At 35.7% G+C, this 24539-nt stretch overlaps 2 protein-coding genes across 3 annotated transcripts; both read right to left on the reverse strand.

Annotated features, from left to right (window-relative positions):
- Positions 1-125: 125 nt before the first annotated feature.
- On the reverse strand, positions 126-4660 carry LOC116210544 (dnaJ homolog subfamily C member 8). 2 transcript variants are annotated; one of them, XM_031544436.1, is made up of 9 exons: positions 4466-4660; positions 3049-3139; positions 2887-2947; positions 2304-2393; positions 1846-1919; positions 1412-1525; positions 1226-1333; positions 619-657; positions 126-407 (listed from the first exon to the last, which is right to left on the reverse strand). In XM_031544436.1, the coding sequence occupies exons 1-9, from the start codon at positions 4552-4554 to the stop codon at positions 321-323; spliced, it is 753 nt and encodes a 250-aa protein (XP_031400296.1). In that variant the 5' UTR covers positions 4555-4660; the 3' UTR covers positions 126-320. The 2 variants fall into 2 exon arrangements, with proteins under 2 accessions (XP_031400296.1, XP_031400297.1); XM_031544437.1 differs by having other exon boundaries at positions 2316-2393; positions 4466-4655.
- Positions 4661-6160: 1500 nt separating this feature from the next.
- LOC116209853 (protein FAF-like, chloroplastic) lies at positions 6161-8434 on the reverse strand. Its single transcript, XM_031543584.1, has 2 exons — positions 8293-8434; positions 6161-8093 (listed from the first exon to the last, which is right to left on the reverse strand). Exon 2 carries the CDS (start codon positions 8072-8074, stop codon positions 6611-6613), a length of 1464 nt encoding a protein of 487 aa, XP_031399444.1. The 5' UTR covers positions 8075-8093; positions 8293-8434; the 3' UTR covers positions 6161-6610.
- Between the last annotated feature and the right edge of the window lie 16105 nt (positions 8435-24539).

Genomic DNA, 24539 nt, shown 5'->3' on the forward strand with positions numbered 1-24539 from the left:
TGGATTATCCCCTTAGTCCACTTCAAGGCCCATGGACAATGAAAGATTCGGCCGTGGACAAGAAAAGCTTACTATCGAGCTGATCTCGCTCGGAGTTTGCAGCTCACTGCTATACAACATTTACGTTAACAGTAAGAACCTAATTCGTTTTCCTTAAGAACTACAGTGTGGTTTACATTACAGAGGTAAGGCATCAAATCAGATAATCTCCTTTGCCATTCAGTAGTATAGGAATTTCTACATAAATATCACGTCGATTCATACATCATTATGGACTTCTACAGGCCCACACCAATTGATAAACTCAGTCTCTCATCGAGTCAGCCTCTTTTCACGGGTCTTTGGACATAAGATTTATTGGGGTCTTCCGTCTTGAGCTTCGGAGGGCGCGTTTCTCCTTTCTTGACCTGCTCATATACATTACATCCAAATTAATATCACCAAAATCACTCGTACACCTTCGCAGGGCAAAAACTATTTTAAATTTTAAATTGAGATATGACAATTGACATCATCATGCACCTCCTTTTTACATAGATCCTATGTTAACATCCACAGTCGTGCATGTGGACGAGAAAAAGATATAAGTGAACTGATGCGTATAGAGGTAAAACTCACCTTCTTTCCGGATTTCATGAAATCTCTCCAGCTCGAAACCTGAATATTGCACACAAGGTCGGTAAGACAATGAAGAAATAAAACTCTAGCAGCAGCAGAAGGCGATCTATACCAAGAACATGTCTTTTAAGGGAAAACAATTTGAAAGAAAAAGCTTCAGGAGACGACGTGTTGCATACCCTTGCTATCAAACAGTGATGCAACACAAGCATCTAAGAGTAACATCAAATTCATCTAAGAGTTACTGATACAGATACAACTCTTCAAAGGGAGGGAGGGGGGAAGGGGGGTTGTTTATAAATTGCACAGCTTTTTAGTTCATGCTCAATTAATTTCCATATGAATTTACACTAAACCTCGCTTTGGGTGCATAAAAGTATCAAAAGTCGATTTTAATTTAAAAATTGTTTTGCAAACTTCTGAGGAAGTCCTTATTGGCAATAGCACGTGTTCCATATGATTGACTAAATCAGTTGGTGGAATAGCAAGCCGGGAAAAGAGAGAGAGAGAGAGAGAGAGAACACAACATGCAATCTCCAACAGAAATACGCATGCATGCAGGGCATAATAGAGAACATCGATGTGTAAAGGTTTAAAGCAAACAAACCCGCTGTTCTCTTGTTCCTTCCCATTGTTCCTCGTGCTCACGCTTTCTTTTCCACATTTCCTTTGATTCCTCTTCATCCTTCTTCAGTCTACCCTCCTCTTCAGATATCTGTACAGCAGACAAAGGTAAGATATATTTAAAAAGCAAAAGACCTCAAGGCAAGGAAAATATTTATAAAATGGATACCCTCATTTGCATTTTCCTGCGCCTCCATTCTTGCTCTGTTAATATTTCTCGAACTTTTAATATGAGTTCCCTTCGAAACTCCTCTGATCGTTCATAGTTTTGCTCATATTTTCCCTGCACCAGATATAGATGCATATTGCACATTAGCTTCAGTTTTATGCTATGCTAGGAGAAACAATAGAGAGAAAAGGAAAAGCCACCAGCTTGATCAGTTCCACAAGTCAAATAAAACAGATATACATATGCCTCTTGTCACCATATGCATATCAGATAAAAATCATTTTTACAGTAATGGAGTCTAGGATATTACAGAGGATCCACCACAAATACTATAGTAAATTCAGATTGATTAGGAAAATTCTTAAGAGATTGAACAGTCGTAGAATGCTCTGCTCCTAAAAATCGAGAATTAAGATTCAACTGAGATATCGTACCTCATCCACCAATGACTTGATTTTCGAAGCTGTATCCTTCTTCAGCTGTTTCTTTCTTTTTGCTCTAAGTTCCTCTGCAATCAATATGAACTGTCAATAAACTCATTCACTACCACAAAATACACATAATTATGTCAAAAAGAAACAATATAATAGAAACTAAGCATTTAGCTGCAGAACAAAAACCAGCTGACCATGAAAGCGCATGCCAAATATTTTAAACTTCGCATGCAATAATTCTTTTAATTGAAGAGAAATATGGAGAATAGATTCAAAGGAAAAAGAAATAGGTTACTATATTTGCTCACAAATATAGAGGGGAAGAGCCAAGAAAAATACGCATACAGAAATCAGGAAAGTCTATTGTTGCAGAAAGAAAAATTTTCTACTCATGATGCTTCTGATTGAGTTTCAATCAAGCTTTGGTAAAATTAAAAGGAAAGGTTAAGAGAAGTAACCATGGCCCAAACCTTTAGCTGCATTAACTTGGGTAAGAATATAATCTCGCTCCTGCTGATCAAGTAATAGTTGCTGGGCTTTCGCCAATGCTGCTCAGAAAAGAACACCCGTGGCAGTAAGCAATCAATAAGGAAAATGCAAACCTATAACTACTTGAGAGCCAACAGAGGTTACTTATAGGCTATTTGCTTTGTATGCTATACTGCTTCATCAAGGATATATTACACATTGAGTAGAATCAGCAGCTTTAATTAAATAAAATTTAGCATAACACATCATAAAAGTCAAGCATCTACGCAGAGACTGTCCATGGCATTCATGACATGGCAGATGCAACTTTTATCTGCTATAATACTCACTTGAAACTCTTAATGGGCAAGATTGAAACTGATATCAATTTCATCATGCAACAGAACCACACACCCAAAGTCTCCCAACCCTGATAAAACTCTTTTCTTCAGTTATTGTGGTAATAAGTAATAAATTCATAAATAATGGCCCTCACAAAAACCCCCTCAAAATACACAAACTACAGCACCTAGTGAAACTTAATGTGTTCATATGAAGCATGAGTTTGTGTACCTCCAAATGCCTCCTTTGCTTGTGGATGCTTGCATTTGTCAGGGTGAACCAGCAAAGATAACTGAGATATCATACCATGTTCAACGTCAGTTGATGATGAGGCTCTATACAAAGCTATCTTTATAATATTAAGAGGCATATCTCATCCATAAGAAGGATTACCTTACGGTACTGCTTTTTCACATCCTCCGGAGAAGCATCAAATGGCAGGTTGAGATACTCAAATGGATTCAGCTTAAAGCAGGAAAGGATTCTGAATTTGTTCCCATTTCCAGACGAGGCAGTCATGAAGGGCCAGATAAATGAAAAGCCATCAGCAAACAAGTGACATTAAGCATTAATTATATGAAGACAAACAACGATTATCCACGCATCATACAGGGAGATATATGTTCATGAAAAAGAAATTGAGAATGAGAGAATTCAGCAGCATAGATTAAACATGCAGAAATGAATATATCAAATAAGGTAAAATAGCAGCGAATGTATACATCCATCTCAACTCTTATACAGCATAAAACTTCCAGATTAGCACAAAGAACAGTGACACCCTCCTATCATCAATACTCCTATTGAAAGCCATAACTCTCAAAGCTTTCCAGTAAGCTGGTTATGTGATGCTGGAACGAGGTAGAACCAGAAGAATGGCTAAATAGAAATTCAAGGCGTCAATTAAGTTTGGGGAGTTTCCAACTTCTATATAGACCATAATTGGCTAATTAGGTCCGAGACTAATAATGGAGAATGATAATCATGGGTCTTATTGCACACACTACCCATAATCGGCTGCGTTTGGATTGAGAGTTTGATTTTAGAATCATGATTTTGATTTTAACTCTACCCACTACACAACAAAAACACACGTTTCCCAAGTCAAATTTATAATACCATCTCATTTGTCCTTTTCCACAATCAAAATCAAAATTACTTTCAACTCTAAAACCAAACGCACTCTAAACCACGTAACAAGTTCTTTATGGACTTCTAGAACTTTCTGGAGTCGAGCTTACAATTGCATTCACTCAAAGAACAGACTGTTGAAGACCATGTCCAGTGATGCAACGAACACCGCATACGCATTGATTGAGATCAACAGAATTCTGAATGAGTAGGGCAGTTAATTAAGAAACAAGAATGATCCATTGATTGACACAGGACTCAAGAATTCGTTCCCAACTCAAATCGAACCAGACCATAATCAATCCTTCCTATTAACCTCTCCCAAGTCTGTCCAAACTCCAATTACCCTATTTAAACAGATAAGCAGCTGAAAAATTGGGATTCCTGCATTCAAGAGAGCATCTCACCTGCTAATTAAGAAATTTCAGATATCAGGAACCCTAACGTGGCCCAATCGATCGAAATCGGAGCTTACCATCAGCAAATTAATCAAATGAACAGCAGCAAAATGGTACAGTTACCTAGAGCAAACACATGCCTACAAGGAGCGATTCTTCGGATAGGTAAACATCATCGACAACCGAATCGGAAATCAATCGAGGAAGCAAGTAATCGTGCATAACACATCAATCGAGAGAGAGAGAGAGAGAGAGAGAGATGGAGGAAGGGAGGGAGGGACCTGGTGACCTCGTTGTCCCGCTCGACTTCGTTGACCTCGGCGAAGAAGCTCTTGAGCAGCAAATCCTCGTCCTGCGCTGATTCTCCCATGGCGCGCGAAACTCTTCCTGTTCTCTCTCTCTCTCCCCGCGAACTGAGAAGCCTTTGGCCCTTCTCTGCGCGGTTAATTTTGTTGGGGAGTGATGATGAAGCTCTTTTTATGCTAAGAAGCTCATTTCCTCTCCTCTGGTTTAATTAATTTGCTCGCTAACAACAAAGGCTATTTTTTGATTAAATCTATATACATATATATATATATATATATATATATATAAGTAAATTGACGCCCATTAACATTTAATAGGATCATAATTAATAGAGTCAGAATTGTTAATTTGCTTCATCTATTAATAATTTTTGTAAAAATTTCTTATATTAATTCAAAATTTTAAAAAATATATAAAAAAGAGTTTATTTGTTTCCATTATTGATATAATTGCAAAATCAAATTTTGATAATCAAATTTGTGTATCCGTACTCTCTATGTATAGTAAAATACAATATTTAATATATATAAGAGTAAACTCCTGCAAACTAATATAACCTAAAAAATAATTAATCGAGACGTGATAATAAATTAAAAAATCGCTTTCTAGATATAATTCAATACAATATATAGGTTTATATATGTATATATAAGTCATAGAATATATTTAATACAAACGACAATGCATAGTATCATAAATATGACAAATTAAATTTCCAAACAAATATAATCTAAAAAACTTATAATTAAAAACTAATAAATGTAGAAATCGTTTTCTAGATAGAATTCAATTAAATATAAAATTTAGCTAATTTTTTATATAAATGAAAATGCATAATTCGTAAATATAACAAATTTAGATTAATATTGTTCAAATTATTAACATAATAATTCATTAATTAGATGACTTAAAAGCAAGTTTGGTTTGTAAAAATATGAATAAAAGATTAATTTGAGTTTCAAATTAATCATTTAACTCAAATTAATCATTGATTTTTATTAATAAGAAATGTTGTTGTTAAAATGTGATCAATAATACACATAAAAATGATAACATGTATATGATAATAAACTCGTGAAATACACATCATAGAATACTAATTAAATATATTATTAATATTATGGAAGTTTCAGCAAAAAGGCTCAAATATCTTTTTTTAATTATATGGGTAGATTCAATGGCTTAATAATAAATATATATATATATATATATATGTACATGTACATGTATATATTTGCAAATTTTACATTTTTTAATTAATCACATCATCTAATTTCATTAATTTTTGGATTACTATTTAAAACTCGTCTCGTGGATGGGCCCACGATTATATTTTCTTGAGCCCAACTGTAACGGCCCTATGGGCTTTGGGAACAATAGCCCTCCGGCCCATTTCCAGGTCTATCCTGAAGGAAGAAGTGGAAGCAACGTAAAGCATTGCATGATTTTTTATTTTTTCCAATTATAAAGAGGTCAATGGCCTAGTATATGATTTTCTTTTTCTTTACATAAACAGTCATATTCCCGCGATTTATCTCTTTGGATAAACTCTTGAGTTTCTCATTAAGTTTGGATTAACGAACTCATATGGTTTCATCTTTGTATTTCTTCTAAAAGATAAATATTATATTCAAGATGCATTACAGAAAAGGAGTGAGATATGGAAAAGATACGAACTAATTAACGTTTTGTTATTAGATAAGAAAGAAATATATCCCGAAAACATCGATCAATGTGGCAAACAATACAAGACAGGTCATATTCACGATCTTTACTAAAGCAACAGTGTCTAAATTGTGTAGACACCCCATTGGCCCAGGGTTCCCAAAAGCAAGGTAAAAGGAAGAAAAGGGCGACATCATTATTAATTGTCGGGGCTGAAAAGGGAAATGTAATTGTCAAACACGATATTGCTCCCAAGATTTTTTTTTTTTTTGGCCGATGGGAATTAATGCCTCACTTAAACTAATGTCATCATGTTCATGCAATAGGGATCGTGAAAAAGGGAACTCTCACTCAAAGAGCTTATTTGACTACCCAAAGTTGATTTTAAAGGGATGCATGCAATGGTAAAAAGGGAGGGGCTTCATGATTAATCGCTTGACAAACGGTAGGATCCATTACGAGGTCGCGATGCAGCGTGGCCCCAAGAACAGGAGAGACCTTCTTGTGTCCTTGCAGCTCTGTATCAGTGGCACCAAGTAGTCCGCATCGTTCCCTCTCAATACCAACAGCTCTCGACTATCGTTAGACATCGCCATGTCCTTAGAGATGATGTAGTTGTGGTTGTCGTGGCCTTTCACGATGAGAGGATGCTCGGAGGTCAGGGCGTCGAGTGCTGCAGATTTCGTTCGCCAGAAATAGTCGTATGTGTTGCCATAGAAAGTTGTGGTAACTGTCGGCTTTTCGGCGATATTTACTTGCGCCAACCTCGTCATCTGGGACAGCGACTGTTGCAGTTTAAACGTCTCCTCTTTGCTATCCCCGAAGAAAACGACCTCGCCAAACTTGTCGGACAACAGGGGATTCGTATTGGCTAACACGACGGGTTTATTCATGAGGATAGCAAACTTATTCACTCTTACTTCTCCGGTGGACGGTTTTGGTAATTCCTCCAAGATGAGTTCCATTTTGTTCCCTGCCTCCCCTGTTTCCTCTGTTTCCACATCTTTCTCTTTAACCTCTTCATCTTGCTCATCATCTTCGGCTCCGAAATCCGCTGACCAATCACCAGTTTCCTCCGTATCATTCTCATCTCCTTTATTAAACTCTTCACTGTGATCGCTATCATTAGATGGATCTCCGACAAACGTGAGAACAAGGCGGCCATCTTCTCGTTGTGCTCGGAAGTTGTTCTGTTCCTTCACCGAGACAGCCTCGAGAACCAGCCGCCCATTATCCCGATGAGACCGAACGTGAAGGGAGGCCCCATTTTGGCGGGAAAGAGAAGGGAGGGGAGGAGGGAATGATCTTGATCGAGTAAGTTGCTGCAGCTGCCTCTTCTTACTGATCAAGGACGAGCTCGAAGGCACCGCTCGCTCTGTCTCTTCAATAAATTCCTCCTTGTCCTCCTCCCCGTCGCTGGTCTCCGACGAAGGGTAAGATGAGAACCCATCGGAGCCCGACTCGGACCCGAGGCTTTCAGTGCAGACCTCGAGGCTCTTCTCGCTGAGGCAGCTCATTGATCTCTTTACGAGGTGATGAATGTAGGGGGCTGCAGGGGCTGGTTGGTCGGTCTTCTGCGACAGAATGGAGCTCCAAATGTCAGACTGCCTCGGCTCCTCGAGCTCGGTCTTTTTCCTCATATTTTCTTCTCGGATCGAGCTCCAGATATTGAACTCGGACGGCTCCGATTCCGACTCCCCTTCAGAAACTTCTTCTTCGAGAGAATCGGGAGAATCCGCGCCGATGTCATCGGCGCAGTGCTCCTCGGATGATGAAGCGAGGCCGTTCTGGGCCATCCATTTCTGGGATGACATGTCGGCAGAGAGGGTCCTCCTCAGGGACGACACCGACTTCAGGCTCCCGCCGTCGGACGCGAGAATGGAGGTTATTCCCGGCTTCGCAAACGCTGCTGCTGACATCCCTCTACGAGCTCCCAGCCTGCAGGGTGAAAATGGTGAGAAAAAGAAGGCGAACCAGAGTCTACGAAATCAACGAGAGGTAGACAGCTGCAATATATGCGACAAGTTATCGTGTTAAACGACATGGGAGTGAGTGATCTATGTGGTGTCCATGCAGATGAATGGATATATACAAGACAAACCTAACTCACAGGTCAGGCGTACGACACGAAGCTTACCTCTCAATAATGGAACAGAGCAGAGCAGAGCTGAGCTGAGCTGAGCTTCAGAGAGGTTGCAGGAGCAGTGTTTGGTAGAGGAGATGAGTTGGATGAACGTGTCTTTGTGGTGGCCGATGATGGCAATAGAAGGGAAGGAGTGGGAGGGACTTTATATACAAGTGAACGGGTCGGAGGGAAGGGGAAGGGGAAGGGGAAGGCCTCCAAATGGAATCTGTCGAGGGAAGCTGGGCCCCACCGACTACGCCATCTTGATGGAGACTCCTATCTTAATTTTTCGGTTACAAAAGGAGGTTACTGGCATAGTATAAAAAAAATAAAAATAAAATTTAAAAAAAGAGATATAAGTAGTTTTACTGATGAGAATCGAACCTAAAACATCTAAATTACTATGTGAAAGCATTAGCCACTGCACTAAATCCCTTTCTTAACTTCCGTCTTAATTTGCTTCTCCTTAATTTGTTCCTTATTCTTTTGTTCCCTTTTTTTTTCTCCGTCCACTTGATCCTCACCACTGCAAATAAAATGTAGCGATAAAATTATATGAAATGAGGCCATGATACTTCTGATTATCTCTTCTTCTTCTTCTTCTTCTTCTTTTTCCGTTATAAAGGGAGTTTATGGATCTAGCACAGCGAAATAAAAATTTTAATAACTAATAAATGGGCACGGATATGAGGTACGAGTATCGAATATATAACATCTTAATTACCAAAAGAGCGCATATACCATTGCGCTATATATATCCTCTCTTTTTTTAAGTGAAAACCCTGGTATTGGGATGCTCAAGTGGACCCTGACTAATCTAATCAAGCGGGTTGACCCATTAAAAGATAAAGGCTTGTTTGGTTTGTAAGTTAAAATCAACTTGATTTTAACTTTAACTTTAACTCAACACACTACACAACAAAAATACATATTTCTCAAGTCAAAAATTTTAACTTTAACTTTAACTCAACACGCTACACAACAAAAATACATGTTTCCCAAGTCAAATTTTTAATCTCAACTCATTTGTCCTTTTTCACAATCAAAATCAAAGTTACTTTTAACTCTGAATCCAAACGCACCATAAAACTCTCTCAGTGTGGATTGTTATATATATCCTCTTTAATCTTATGCTTTTTAATCTTAATTTTTAAACAATGGAGATTTAAGTTTAAAATAGTTGAGATTTAATCTTAAAAATCCCAAGATGGAGATTTGAAGGTATGACATAATTATTTCCCAAGTATTGTAGATCAATCTCTCTATTTTCCTTTCTTGTCAAGATTTTATGGGGTTTCCTCTTTATTTCTCTTCATTTCCTATCTTTATATTAAGTCATGGACCTCCTTTATAATCCAAAAAATAAAATAAAATATGGGCATGCAATGTATCGAACTATGGTTACTAAGTTTGTCATGTCGGATTATTAATGTGAAATTACAAAAAATCTTGATCCCACTGTTACGAATCTTAGCTTGATATTGATATTCCTAACCGTTTTTTACATATAGCTAGCTAGCATATTGACATATGTTATACACAACTATGAATAGTCAAGATCAGAAAACATGTATTTATTAGTCCGAGTTGTCTAACCGATCGCATCACATTTATCTTAAGAGTTATTATGCTATCATATATCAGAAAGACCTAGTTGTACAATGAATTATCACAATTGTTATATTCTTTTGTCCCCCTTAGTTTTTGGATGGGCATGATTGAGAGTGGATATGAAGGGAAGTATTTTCGAGGACGTTGGCTAGCTAGTGAGAGCTACACATTAGGACCACAAATCTCCATGATTGAACAAATAGGGAAGAACCTGTTCCCAGCAAATTTGAGAATCTCAATAGCCTAACCCCAAATAGAGGCAAAACAAAGAAAAAAACAATTATTTGAGAAAAAAACAAAACAAAATAAAATCAGAGCAGAGGGAGCTTCTAGTTGAGGAGACCATATTAATTTTCGGTCTGGGTCGGCATGTCTTTAACCACGAAATATGATTCGAACTAAGTTTCGAACTCTAGTTATCTTATACAGATAAAGTTTGTCCACATAAATTTCATGGAAAAAAAAAGAGACTTTATCCACATAAAGTATAGGTTATGGACTGTGACGTGCAATTAAGCTGAGAGAGTTTCTATCGCAATAAAATGTGAAATGTTACCAATTTGGTAAGGGACAGAGAGTCGATGCTGATAGGATGAAATTGGCTTAAGAGGGAAGCAAATGAACAAATAAAAACTAAAAAGAATGGGGGAAAGGATCTCTTTAAAAAGAAAATTCTAAATCATCCTACCTATAATAATTGTGAGAAAAATCAATAAGGTTGCTTCAATTAAAAAAATTTATCATAAATAATCGAGTGATTAACATTTATTATTTAATTTATTACTATTTAATTGGTGCTTCTTCGTATTACATGACGAGATAGGATCACAAAATAATCTCCCTCACTTTCAAAGAGGACCAAGATGATTGGGCCGCCATGATTGTATCAGAATCATCTTAAAGTTTAAAAATCAAAATTAATATTAATATTAATAGAAAGTAAGAAAAAGAATAATGTATGTGGAAACAACATTAGTCGTCACGTCTTGGGACCCCAAACATTTTTTGGTCCTCCCTTTTGATTAAATACAATTATTCCCCGTTTGTAAACTCATATTAATCAGAGCAATATATAGTTTATCCCTTACACATACGGACTGCATGCATATGTATTTAGTGTCTCTACTGTATATGTATTCAAAAAAAAAAAACGACTGATGCATATGTACTGCATCTGATTCTTCGTATTTCGTCTCTCTGCGATCGAGTACCAAGATGCATCCAGCATCCGCTGCCGCCACTCCGAAACGGCCAAAACCCTGAACATGGATCATTGAAAGGAAATTATGATTCGGATCGATCTTCTGACTAGCTAGTTCTAACAATTAGTGTGGATGAATCACAAGGCTGTATGAATGAATGTATAACAATTGTTTACAATAGTATATATTGAGGATAGAACTGCATTAAAAAATCAATGAGAGAATCATGAGTTTACAAGATAATGACGTTTACCGTCTCATCATGTCAAACGTTTAGGTAGACATGGCCCAATCGCTTGAGTCGGTGGAATTCTACATCCTATCAGTTAACAGCGCCAGGTTTAGTTTGTTATCGGGGGCAGCCTAAAGAATGTGTGATCATGTTTAGTTTGAGTGTAGAATTCGTGGTTAATTTAACCCAAGAGTGAAAGAGAAAGCCCGCCCTCGTGGTCGTTAGTAAGTACCGGTACAGAAGAGAAAGCTCATCTCAAAGTCTATTAATTCTCCTTCCTGCCCTAGCATGAGCACGGGAGGCCTAGCTCGTAGTTATAAGTCTGAAGCATGGAAGTCGAAGTCTGGCGGACTTTAAGTCCATGTGGCAAAAGTAGATACGAGTTAATAAAGTCATCGTGGGAGATTTACAAGATAATTGGGCTCAACATCCTATTAACTCGAGTTTTGAGATAGACATAAGTCCAACTATTTGTAGGTCGAGCGAAATTTTACAAGAATGGATAAGATTTCTTGGGAGTCTCTAATATATATGTAGACGTATATATAAGTAGAGAACAAGTGCCATGAAAAGCACTGCTGTGGTCTATACGTACAAGAAGAAGCGGCCATTGCCCCATACGTTCAAAAGACCCCTAGCGACATGCCATAAAAAGGTACCGATGGCGATGGCCACTAACTGAATGCGCCCACGAGCTCATAGCTAGCCATGAACAAAACAGAAAAACCTTACATATAGACATATATATATATATATATATGTATGCCGTATATATAGTTACGAATAAACATATAATTATATTGTCTATCTCATGTTGTATTGTAACACAAAATGAAGGAAAACACCAGAAGAATTTGTTCCTTTGTCTGCCCATAAAGCAATGCCACTCACTCATCCTATATGTGAAAGCTCATCGATCGACATTCTCGGAAAGAAAAGGCAATTATATTTACAGACAGCTAGCGAAGACGAAGGAGCCCTCGCCGTTGGAGAGGTCGATGGTGTCTACAATTCTATTACCGTTTCGATATTAATATCCCATCAAATTACAATATTTTATCCGAGCTCGTTAATGGTTATCCGCAATAGCATATATGATTTCTTTTATGGCACGTATTGTTTCACCGTAAATAAATCGACCAATTTTTTTATTTCCTTTTGGATTACAGGTCCAATTTTATGCTTCTGTAAAAGTACGTACCTATCTACCTTTAAAAAAAAGTATGTACCTCAATTGTTTACAGTGAATTTCAGATGAAACAAATTATATATATATATATATATATATTTGATAAGTGGCAAATTTCATTCAACTCAAAAAAATATATACAACAGTAAACCACAAATCAAGTACAACTCAATCCCGAGCGAAAAGAGACTCAGGAGCTAAACTATTCCCGACCAAACACATCAGCCAGTAGCTACAACTGCAATTCATAATCGACTGGCAAGAGTGGAATGTATAAGTTTAAAAGAAACTTTTGGTATGGTAGATAATTTCATTCTCACATCTATCACAATCTTCCGAGTTAGTACTGCAGGTGAAGCCACTTGCTGTTTGAATATCTTGAAATTTCGCTCTCTCCATATCCAGTAAATATAATGAGTCCACAAGAGTCTTAAATAGATAGTGTTGCAATTGAACCAAATTATTTACCTTATATTTTAATTAATCTTTCGTGGTTTTAAATTTTGGGAATTAATCCAACAATTACAATGGTTACTATTAGGGCGAGAGAATATTCAAAAATTCAATGCATCGTGCGCACACTGAAAAAAGTAGGGGAGTGAAAGAGAAAGGTGACTAAAGATTCAAGACAAAATGAGTGGCTTCGGCTTGGAGGATGACAAAGGTTCCACTCCTAGGGAATATCCACAATTAAGCCAATGAAATTGAATTAAAATACTAATCTTGCAATTCGTAACGGAGTCAAATTTGATTTAATATGAGTTAATTTGATTTTGAGAGATGAAAATAAAAGTAGTTTGGAAAAGTATGTGAGAAAATTTAAAGAAGAAGATAAAAAATAATAATTGTGCTGTTTAATTAAGGAAAAAAGTGTGGAATAGTTGATGAAACTTAATATTGAAAATTAAATATAATAATAAATAAGAAAAAAATACGATAGAGAATTTGAAAAGAAATTTAAAAGAAGTAATTATTATGTTATTGAATTAAGAGAAAAATAAAGTGATGTGAAGTTAAATTAATTTGATTTCATTACCAAACAAACCATAATTTTCCTTCTTGTATCAATTAACCAATTAATATAAATCAGGAAGAATTTCTACTTTGTAATATAGAGAAATTTTAGTACGAGACACTAAATAATATCCCATTGTGGGACACACACTTTTTACATCCTTTAAGTATTAAAATTTATATTTTGATCTGCAGTTTTTTTTAACCTCGTTACAATATCGTCGAGTCATATTCCAAAACAATCAACTATGCTAGATTAATGATGTGTCACATTTAGATGCCGACACATATCACAATTACTACTCGACCCCTTAACCGCTCTTGCCCGTACCACAGAAACCCAACCCGATATTTTTTAACTAAACGGTATTTCAAGATAACCGGTTTAATAGAAGGCGGTTCATAATTAAATCGGCTCGAATTTGTCGGTCTGATTCGTAGACTCGGTTTAAACATTTAGTTATTCATCTGAAACACCATCGTCAGCCATGGCTTCCATCATCGCTAGAGAATAAAGAGATGGACTTAGGTTTTCATGGGAGAATTACAACCGAACGAAACAATACATAATCCAGTGGATCAAACGAATGAATTTAGCCATGTTACAATTTAGTTTCACGAACAGTTTATGTCCGACCAAAAAGATATTGAACAAAAAGATTAATTAGGATGAAATTGAAAAATTAAATAAAGATTAAGGACCAAAAGAATTCTTTCTAATGAGGTCAACATGATTCACCGGGTGGATTATCATTTTTTTCTATTAAGAGTATAGTAGAGTGTCTATTTTGATCAAGTATCGGGTGGACTGTCATTAGGCAAAATCTCAAGGGATATGAGGGTATTTTACCCTTATATATTTTAATAATAGAAATTGAGGGAGTGAAAAATTTTAAAGAATAAAATCAATTTAATTTGTTGATGTTGATTATTTATGGCCTGGCCAAGCATAGACAAAGCATTCCCCAATGGCTTTTTCTCCTTCAATTAATGCATCGGCATTTCCCTAAAGTTGGCACTTACTAAATTAAGCAGTGGCACGAATTCTGCTTTCTTCTATGGGAAAAAAAAATTTCGGTAGGGGAAAAAATTAAATTATTTAATGTGAAAAGAAAATTGCCTTATACAATCTTTAATTATTAGCTTAAGGCCGGGTTTGATGACAAAATGGTCCCTTTATATTAATTAAGCGTGGAGATAATTCATGTAACAAATTAATTGCATAAGTTTAAATAGATAGCGAATTCCAACAGGATGAATCAATGCGCAGTTGACTCATCACAAATATATAATTAAGCTGTACGATCCCACAGAATCGGAATTTTGCTTTGGAAATGAAGGTCAAACACACATTAGCGCATATATTATCATCACGATTTATAAATTTCCTGAGGATCAAGACAAGGTGTGATGCAATTAGAAAAATGCACTCCATTGATATAAGCATGCTTTACCTGCATATTTATGTGTTCGAAATCTAGTGCAAGCACTTGCAGTCAGGGACGGACGGAGGCTTAAATGAGGTTAATAGACAGATTACAGTTAAGTTCTGATTGAAAAGAAAGAACAAATTATTGTGCCTAACTAAACATTTTGTTTAATAATCTATTAATTCATAAAACAAAATTAATAAAGGCTGAAAAAGCTGTTAATTAATTCAACAATAAAAGCTAAAGTCCAGATAGGGGGGAATATTTTTTTTTCAGGTATATTTTTGCTGGCTTCATCAATCACTGAGGAAAACGGCAATCAATCAGATATTAAGGTATCTTTAATTCCTATCTAAAAAATAATCAACAAATTAATCCCATAATCTTATTGTAATATACTTTGGGCTTGTGTGCGCATAAAGGCAAATGGATTAGCTACGTCGATGCATCATTAAAGAGGGCGACCTAGCTAAATATATATAATAATTTATAGCTATAGGCTCGAATATATAGCTTCACAATTTTGACCACTGCAAAGATTTTCCTTTTTTATTTAGCTATTAAAACTTAAAAGGGTCAAAAAGATTATCTAATTAGACTAATTAAGTTGCATGTACTTAAAATTCAAATAGACGAATAACGTGAGGGTTGAATAAGTCTCATATCACAAACTTCCTGGGAAGGATGAGTTATGGGGGGAGGAGTGGAGTGGGTCATGAAGAAATTTTTTTGATCCTTAATAATTCTTATTGGAATAGCATTAGGAATAGATGAGATAAAAATTTATAAGCATCTCATTTTATCATTATACCCCTTTCTCTATTTGGGACAGAACGTATGGCACCGGTAATATAATAGGGTTATATATAAATGTTCTTTCAAATATTAACTCTTCATAACCCATCAACTTGGTGAAATTACAAAATGTGTATTTGAAGGGTGAAGAGAATTCACCTTTTCTTCATTGCACCTTTTTCTTGGAAAGTTTGATGCCATTTTATATCGTGGTAGGGTTCTTCTTGGTGCTTTGCTGAAGATCTGCCGTCAAAATTTCTCCAGTAGTCTCAATTGGCTGGGGGAAAGTTTTAAAAGAAGGTATGGTCTATGCTGTACTATGTTATCGTTTGGTCCCCCGACTTGTGAGGAATGTTATTTTTAATGCAAAGAAAGCTGAATTTCATGGTCTCTTGGAGATTATTTTCCTTCGTCTATCAACTTGGGTCAAGACCATCCAGGATGACTTTACATATTCAGTTTCAGATATTGCTCGCTCATCAGAAGGTATCCATAGATGGTCGAATAGTAGAAACATGCGCCCTCATACCTCTTGATCTGCTTCTCCTGCAAGTTGGATCAAATGGAACACCAACAGATCTTCTCTTGTGAAACCTGGTCCGTCCGGTATCGGAGGTGTTCTTAGGAAGTCCGATGGTTCTATTATGTGCATGTTCTCTTCATCTTCGGGCATAATTGATTAAAATCAAGCAGAGTTTATGGCAATTAGAAAAGCTCTTCAAGTTTCTTCATCGAATCTTTCACTCTTCAGCTCTTCTCTTATAATCGAATCTGACTCTAAGAACGTGATTTCTTGGATTAATAAGTCATCAGGCTTCTCGTGGAGATACCGAAGTTTCTTCATAGACATTCACATGTTCTCCCTTCACTTTGCTCAAGTTCGATACCAACATTCTCCCAGGGAATCGAACACCTTCACAGATTGGTTAGCTAAATTAGGGTCAATAGAGTTTTGGATTTTGTTGCTTGGATGTAGCACAAATCTTTTCGTCGTAATTGCTTCAAGTTAACTTTTATTGTTGTAACCTATGAGATCATTGATCTCTTTGTTGTACTCTACAATATTTTCTTAATTGAAATTTCATATGAGTTATTAAAAAAAATGAAGAGAATTCACTATAAGCTAGCCTTTGTAACCGTTCAATACTTTTTTTTTCTCTAAAGAAGGGTCATCCTCACCCATCAATAAACCTTCCTTTCACAAATCTCCATCCAAACAAAGAGTTAGAGCTTGTGAATAGCATCTCCAGTTAGGGAGGGTTATAAAATAAAATTGCATAATATTTTTGCATAACCCAATCTTCCATAATCCTCCCTAATCCGCAATCAAAATAAAACTCATATAGCTCAGCGGTTCATTTTTCTTGATTCATCACTAGTCCAAAGATTTCTATATTGACGCATAATAAATTTACATTTGACAAAATAAATTTGCTAGCAAGGGAGAGGACCGGAGGATATATGACATGACACTACGTGTACTAAAGTAATTTATATTTTTCCGAGATGAATAAAATTCCCGAAAATTGGGAAACTAATTCAGTACTATGTAGTAGGGGTGATCGATTCCGGATACCCTGTATTTTTCACGATACCCGGACCCTACCCTGTAAGGGACAGGTTCCAAAATTTTGAAACCGGACCCTACCCTGTTAAATTCTGGAACCGGAACCTACCCGAAACCTGTACTATACCACAGGTTTCGAGTACCCTGTTGGAACCTATAATTTTTTTTGTTTCAATAAATAAAACCGAAAATGACACATATATAATCAATAATCACGCCAAATAGAATATCAACATAAATTTAGATTAATCCACAACAAATATATATATATATATATGTCTCATCAATTCATCAACAAAATTAAACATCCATAATACGATCCCACACAACAAAGTGCCTCTGTTCTGATTCATTAGAAGAGACAGTAAATTTACTCTTTCATCTTTTTATTTTAATAAATAATCGGTTCCGGGTATCCTGTAGGCAGGAACCGGAACCGATTTTTACCGGTTCCTAATTTTAATACCCGGAATCTATTCTATTTTCAATACGAGCTACCCGGACCCTACCCTAATGGGTAGTTTCCGACTGATTCCTGGTATACCCGGTTCCCGTGCACACCTCTACTATGTAGTGGCCAAAAAAATAAATTGGGTACTATGTATGGGTAATATGTATGAGCCGATATTTGAGGATCGATCAATATCTTATGTATCATGATGAATATATTATTCTACTTAGAGCTAATAATCTCAAAATCGCAATTATGTGGACCTCTAATTGGTTCCAAACTGAGGCCAGTGCCACCGGTTGTTCTATTCGGAAAAGAATTAGGAGATCGATCGATCGATCAAAGGGGTTTGAGAGAATAAAGAGGTTTGGGTGTGCCCCTACCGTACGGAAAAGTTCTAATATTAGCAAGCGCATATGCAAAGATCCTACAGATGGAAACATTCCATATAGTAGAGCGCTGGAAGGGAAAAAGCAGTCATTTAAATACCTAAAATTGAGCATATTTATGGAATTTTTACCTAAAATGATCAATGATTTATCCATTTTATCAAATCTATCATATATTTTTTTTTGTCAAATTTGTCACATGGTTTATTTTTTGCATCAAATATATCCCGACGTTATCTTTTCCGTCAACATCTAACGACCATATTGATGTGGCACGTGGAGAGATAGTGGGCCACACTTGTCACGTGAGCGCCACGTTAGCACGGCCGTTAGATGTCGACGGAAAAGATAATGCCGAGATAGATTTGATGCAAAAAGTAAATCATGAGATAAATTTGATAAAAAAAAACATACGATAGATTTGACAAAATGGGTAAATCATAAGTCATTTTAAGTAAATTTCCCCATATTAATTGCCGTGCCATTTTTCTATAAATGCAAGGGAGCCAATAGGAATTGGACACCGTCTTTAGCTGTAGGAGAATGAAATTTGATTTTGTAGTACAAGCTTTAGGGCAAGTGGTTTTTTTTCCTTTCCTTTCCTTTTCGTTTTCCATGCATGATTCTTCCTAATTTCAATGACATATAGAAAATATAATAAATAATCAAAAGATATATATCATAAAAGGGAAGACTAACTGTTTATGAACGGGCAGCATATGGTTCTTGTCCTCCATATCTTTCCCACTTTGCTCCTCTTCAAGGAAAGAAATGGTCCGGTGGGGGTCAATCGGCTTAATGTACGCGATTTGCGTTTCCACCATGCATATCTTAGTACTTTAGGAACATATCGTGCTGCGAATGCGCGTACATATATATGATGGATGACGTTTGTTATCTTTACAAAGATATGACACAGGTCGACCGTACCGTCCTTATAGATTCATCGTCCATATTTATGACACTTTTGTAAGACTTGTAAGTATGGGCAAACTAGACCTTGTGCAAGTATTTTCAGAGAATATCGAAATAAATATATCTCTGCTGCTGGTCAGTGTAATTTCTTCTAAAATTATTAGGAGCTGAACATATAAACGAGCCTCGTTTATATACTTTAAAGACCTCAGAGCTAAAGGAAGGAAAAAAAAAATGAAAGAGAGAATGATTACTATATTTTCTACTTTTGGTGTGTATCTTTCATTTCCACATCTCGACTGGCACGCAATTCATAAGTGATCGGATCGGATGTAAGCAGAAGCAACACCTCTGCAGAAAATAAATTTCAATCGACATTAAAAAAAAACAAAAGAAAATAAATAAATAGTAATCATTGATGAATTGATACTAAACTCAGACGAAGGTTTACGTTGATTGCCGACGACCTTTCGATCGATCATGGAATGAGAAGTGCAATAGAAAGAAGAGAAAACTGTCAATATGGTCATTCAAATATCATACTGTCATCAATTTGGTCCTTGAAAGATTTTTGTTATCAATTGGGTCATTTAAAGATCATATTGTCATCAATTTGGTCCTTCAAAAATTTATGCCATCAATATAGTCCTTCTAAAATCATTCCGTCCATCAAATAAATTCTCCATTAAAAACACCATAGTATTGCTTAACTCCATCAAATAATTTCTATAAAAAAAAAAGAAAAAAAATCTATTTGCTGAAATAAAAATTCGACAATATTTCTCACTCTAACACATGCGTTATGATTCTATCAACCGCCTGATAGTCTCTATCTCCATTCATCTTCATCTTTCCCATTGATACTGAGAAGAAGAACAAAGAAACGAAGCAAACACATACATTTCCAACATGAGTATATACAGACTGAGTGTTATAAAGAGAGTGTGAGAGAGAACAAATTTTCTTCTATCTAAAAAACTTTTTATGTTTTTATTTTTATTTTTTATAGAAATTATTTGACGGAATTAAACAATTCTAATGGTTTTTTAACAGATGATTAAATTGATAGCAATATGATTTTTGAAGGACCATATTGATAGCAAAAATCTTTGAAAGATTAAATTGATGGCAATATGATCTTTCGATGACCAAATTGATAATTTTCTCTAAAAATAACTGTAAATGTCAGATGACAGAAATGTGATTTTTCGTTTTTTCTTTCAAATTTTTTTCTTCTTTGATGGAAGAAGACATGACAGATATAATCAAAATATTGGACCAATAATACCTTGGCTTACATTCACAAATATATTAATCTAAAAATCAAAACATGCATACTCACCATGTTGATGTTACTTTTTTTTTTTAATCTAAATTTGTTGATTGTGGAATGAGCATCCCTTTCTCTGAATAAATGTTCATTCCATTAAATTAACAAAAAAGAAGGCATTTTCCCAGAAAATGATAATTCAAACTCTCAAAAGTGCAATAAGGCAATACAATGGAGTGTAAGAATAGAAAATTCATTCCATTCCTATGTACCAAATATAACCTAAGGTCCCATTTGATAGATCAGAATGAAATGATATGAAATGGATTTTATAGATTGGAATGGAATGGAATGAATTAATGAGAAAATTGTCATTCCATATCTTATGTTTGATGTGTTTTCTATGTCTACATGAATGGAATTATAATGGAAAGTTGAACTGCCAAATTTACCCCCCAAGGAATCATGGCCTTTGACAACTCGTTGATCGGATTTGAATACAGATAGGCTCATTCGAGGAAAGCCGCTGAATTTGAAAATTATCTGATCTGTTAATTATAAATTCAGCATTTATCCAAAAAAAAAAAGCAATTACATATCAATTGGATCTATATAGTTTTTTCATTATTATCTATTATGGCTGCTCGTTTATTCCATATTTATACCCTGGGAAATTATGTTTTGGGTGAATCCCATAATTACATGATAATATAATAGTAAAAAAAATAAAAAAAAAAACTAGTAGGCAAATTTTAATATACAAGACTCGATAATTAAGAAATTATGACGCCAGTAATTATGCTTCATGAGCTATCGAATGTTCAGCATATATGTGTTGTCCACATAAAATCATCATTCAAATTAGTTCTAGACATAATTTGCATCTCCTTGCAACAAAAATAATCATCTCAAAAATTCAAAGTTTCTCGAAAATATCATACTTCAACAACTAACTTATAATTTGTAAGTTTGTTATAAGTTTGTTAACCACTTCCAATATCACCTAATGCCAAGGTCAAGCTTAGTAATTCCTGCTCAAGAAGCTTCTCACCCAAAACTCATTTTCTAAGTCACTAATGTTGAAAAAGATTTCGGTAGCCTTCTCATCACGACCTATTTTCAAAGAAATCGCGTGACGTTTATTCATGGTAAGACCAGCCAATTTCTGCAACTCAGAGTCCAATAATGAACTATTTTCTGTAGCAACATCCTTCTCAATTGCGTGAGCAAGCATGAGTGATGATTGAGTGATTCTATTGCCTAGAAAGAGAGCCGACTCCCTAAATGCTTCAACCAAATCACTAGAAGCAGCATTTTTCCTTTTCCTCTTTTTCTCTCCCGGTTTCGTTTCACTTGATGAAGGAACATTAAAATAAACTAAAGCATATAGTCAATAAAAATTTCGAAAGAAACCGAAGACAAGTAATAGCAACGAATCATTAATAGACAATTAATACAAATATATAAAGAAACCCAAGACAAATATTAACAAGCAATCAATAATACATAAAACATAACCAATAAACAACTAAATCTGATACTATCACAGATAAATAAAGAAAACATAACAGAAAACTCATGATAAAAAAATATTTCTCTTCTATAATGACCCACATCTATTACTAGCAAATGCACTAGCAACTTCTCATTCACTTCTACTTTGCAACAAAAAATCAATCGAGCCGTTATTAAACCACGAATGATCCAAAAGAACACAGAATATCATAATAACTGCATAAACCACATATCAAACAGAATCTCCATACACCACATATGCACAAATACTATCAACAGGAGTTACAAACAATTCCAGTTTACAATCAAAGATTTGGAACTTCAAAATGAATATGCAATGTGAACAAAACCAGGATGCAGCAAGGAGCACATAAAAATAAACTTTCTGACTTCGGCCGCCAAGAAGAGCAGTTCCCGACAAATAAATAGCTAAAGTCCCGTAACTTGTACGCTTAACCATTTGTCTCTTCATCGCAACTAAAAGACTTTCTTGTCACAGAAAGATAAATTTTAAGGACAGTACGTCCATGTTAATCTACAACAACTAACAATGATTGAGAACCTCATACACCCGATTACAGAAAGTGCAACTTAAAAGTAATATTATACATGGCTGATTTTCTTCACAGAATCAAGCAAGAACTACTCTAGGCAAGGTTAACATAACAGTTAACCCTATACAAGAAACACTTTAGTCACAACCCATATATTTTCATAATGACCAACTCATATCAAGAATTGCCGCCCCGGAAGCAAACATCAGACGCTTTTAACCTAAAGAAACGCATACATCAACGCACAATGAAACTGGGGGAAGCCAAATATTTTCCAGATTACATCTAAAGAACTACATAGGACATCAGAATTCCGAATGTATCACTAGATACAAAAATCGGCCCGAATCTATGTTTTAAAAAAAAATGAAATTTTGTGGAGAAAGCAGAGTGATTGGAGAGTGAACAAAACAGAAAATGGAAAGAAAAGAACCCGACCAGAATGTGGAATTTGACCTGGTTCCTGATCTAAGGCACATGAAATCGTGAGAAGGCAAGGCAGGGATGTGAGGGACTCACCGGAAGACCACCTCGAATAGTGAGAAGGTGTCATGCCTAAAATTATGTGGTGTAATAGGTATAACCATCCAAAACCATGCCTTAAACTAATGCAACTCATATATAACCAAAACATCTCACATATAACTGAACCATGTCTTGATTACACTAACCAAACCAAAAGAAAGATTAAACTGGCAAATCGACCAGCCAAAACCAAAAAGCAGGAAAGATGCTCTGGTTACCAATTCAATTATTTACACCAAGAAGCAGCAAATATGCTCTGGTTACCAAGTCAACCATCAAAAACCAAATAAGCAGCAGACATTGTATGAATGATTTTACGCTAATCATGAAATTTAGTCAGAATGATTCTACGCTAATTTTTCTAAAAGCTATTAAGTTGCATGGAGCTCGAGATGAGCGCTGTCGGGATCAGATTCAAAAAATAACAAAAATTAAGATATGAAACAAAGAAAAGGAGAAACTGCACATCCATGGCATAAACCAAGCTACTCGAAATGCATCAAATTCGTGAGACCTTCACTTCCGTTGCAGGTTTCACAGAAAAAAAGATTACTCAATCGAGTTTCACAATCGAGAGAGATAGACATGGTCAGTAAATAACTGATCCCTCGAGAATGGATTTGAGATAGCACCAGTACATTCAACCTCACGAACATGCGACAATAAAGCATCATTCAATATTGGAATGATCGACCCATGACAATGGAAAAATCATAAATCAATAGCAAAAGCTCAAAATTGCAGTCTAGGCGTTTATACACAAACATCCATTACACGATATCGTAATGAAATTCTCCAATTTATAGATCTTTGAAGTAACGGTGCAATATGAGCGAGAGATGCTAAGTGCCACTTGCTATTCTTGTTTGTTGATGTTTCATAAATAGCATTTTAGTGTACTGGTCTCGTAAATGATATCCGGTTACTGTTCTAGCACCATCCTTCCGCCTTCGATGATTAGAATCGACATTATCCATTAATTACGTTGTCCTTCTAACTTCTGCTCCTGTTGAGTCCGCTAACCACGGTCCCTATCAATATAATAATTAACAAAAACAAAAACAATATAAAATTTTTGCTAGAGAAAAAAAAAGTAATTATAGCGTGAAAAGGCAGTGCAATATGAAAAGAAGGGGAAAGGGAGATATTCGACGACAACTAATGTATGCTTTTGCGACCTTTCGAAAATAGCAAGAGCCCATCTGGTACAATTATTCAGATATTTGTACCCTTACTATTTTCATCGTCTCGTCAAGATCTTCCCCACCCTTCAAATTCGCAACCGTGATTGGCTGATTCTCGAACAGAAATAAAGACAAAAGGCATAGCAAATGGGCTTCTGCCTCCTAATTTACCGAAAAATAAATGGTAAATTACACGCACAAAAAACCCTAATTTTGTGATTTGTCTTAATTTTGACACAACTTTTTATTTTTGACATAAAAAATCACAAGTTTTCATTTCCGTCTCAAATATGGCACGCCGTTCGTCTTCCGTCACATTTTCCGTTTAAATGCCAACGTGGACGATAACAACATCCAATGAACCCCAGCTTGCCAATGGAACAGTGAAATGTGTACTATTATGATTTTGAAAAAAT

This window comes from Punica granatum, chromosome 6 (assembly GCF_007655135.1).
Source record: "Punica granatum isolate Tunisia-2019 chromosome 6, ASM765513v2, whole genome shotgun sequence".
NCBI lineage: Eukaryota > Viridiplantae > Streptophyta > Magnoliopsida > Myrtales > Lythraceae > Punica > Punica granatum.

Bases quoted from the DNA above. Each gene is read 5' to 3' on its own strand.
- LOC116209853 (XM_031543584.1), bottom strand. From the start codon at position 8,074: ATGTCAGCAGCAGCGTTTGCGAAGCCGGGAATAACCTCCATTCTCGCG.
- LOC116210544 (XM_031544436.1), bottom strand. From the start codon at position 4,554: ATGGGAGAATCAGCGCAGGACGAGGATTTGCTGCTCAAGAGCTTCTTC. The intron at 2,948-3,048 runs GTAATCCTTCTT...ATGATATCTCAG, and splicing joins TGAAAAAGCAGTACCGTAAG to TTATCTTTGCTGGTTCACCC. The intron at 658-1,225 runs GTTTGTTTGCTT...TGCAATATTCAG, and splicing joins AAGGAACAAGAGAACAGCGG to GTTTCGAGCTGGAGAGATTT.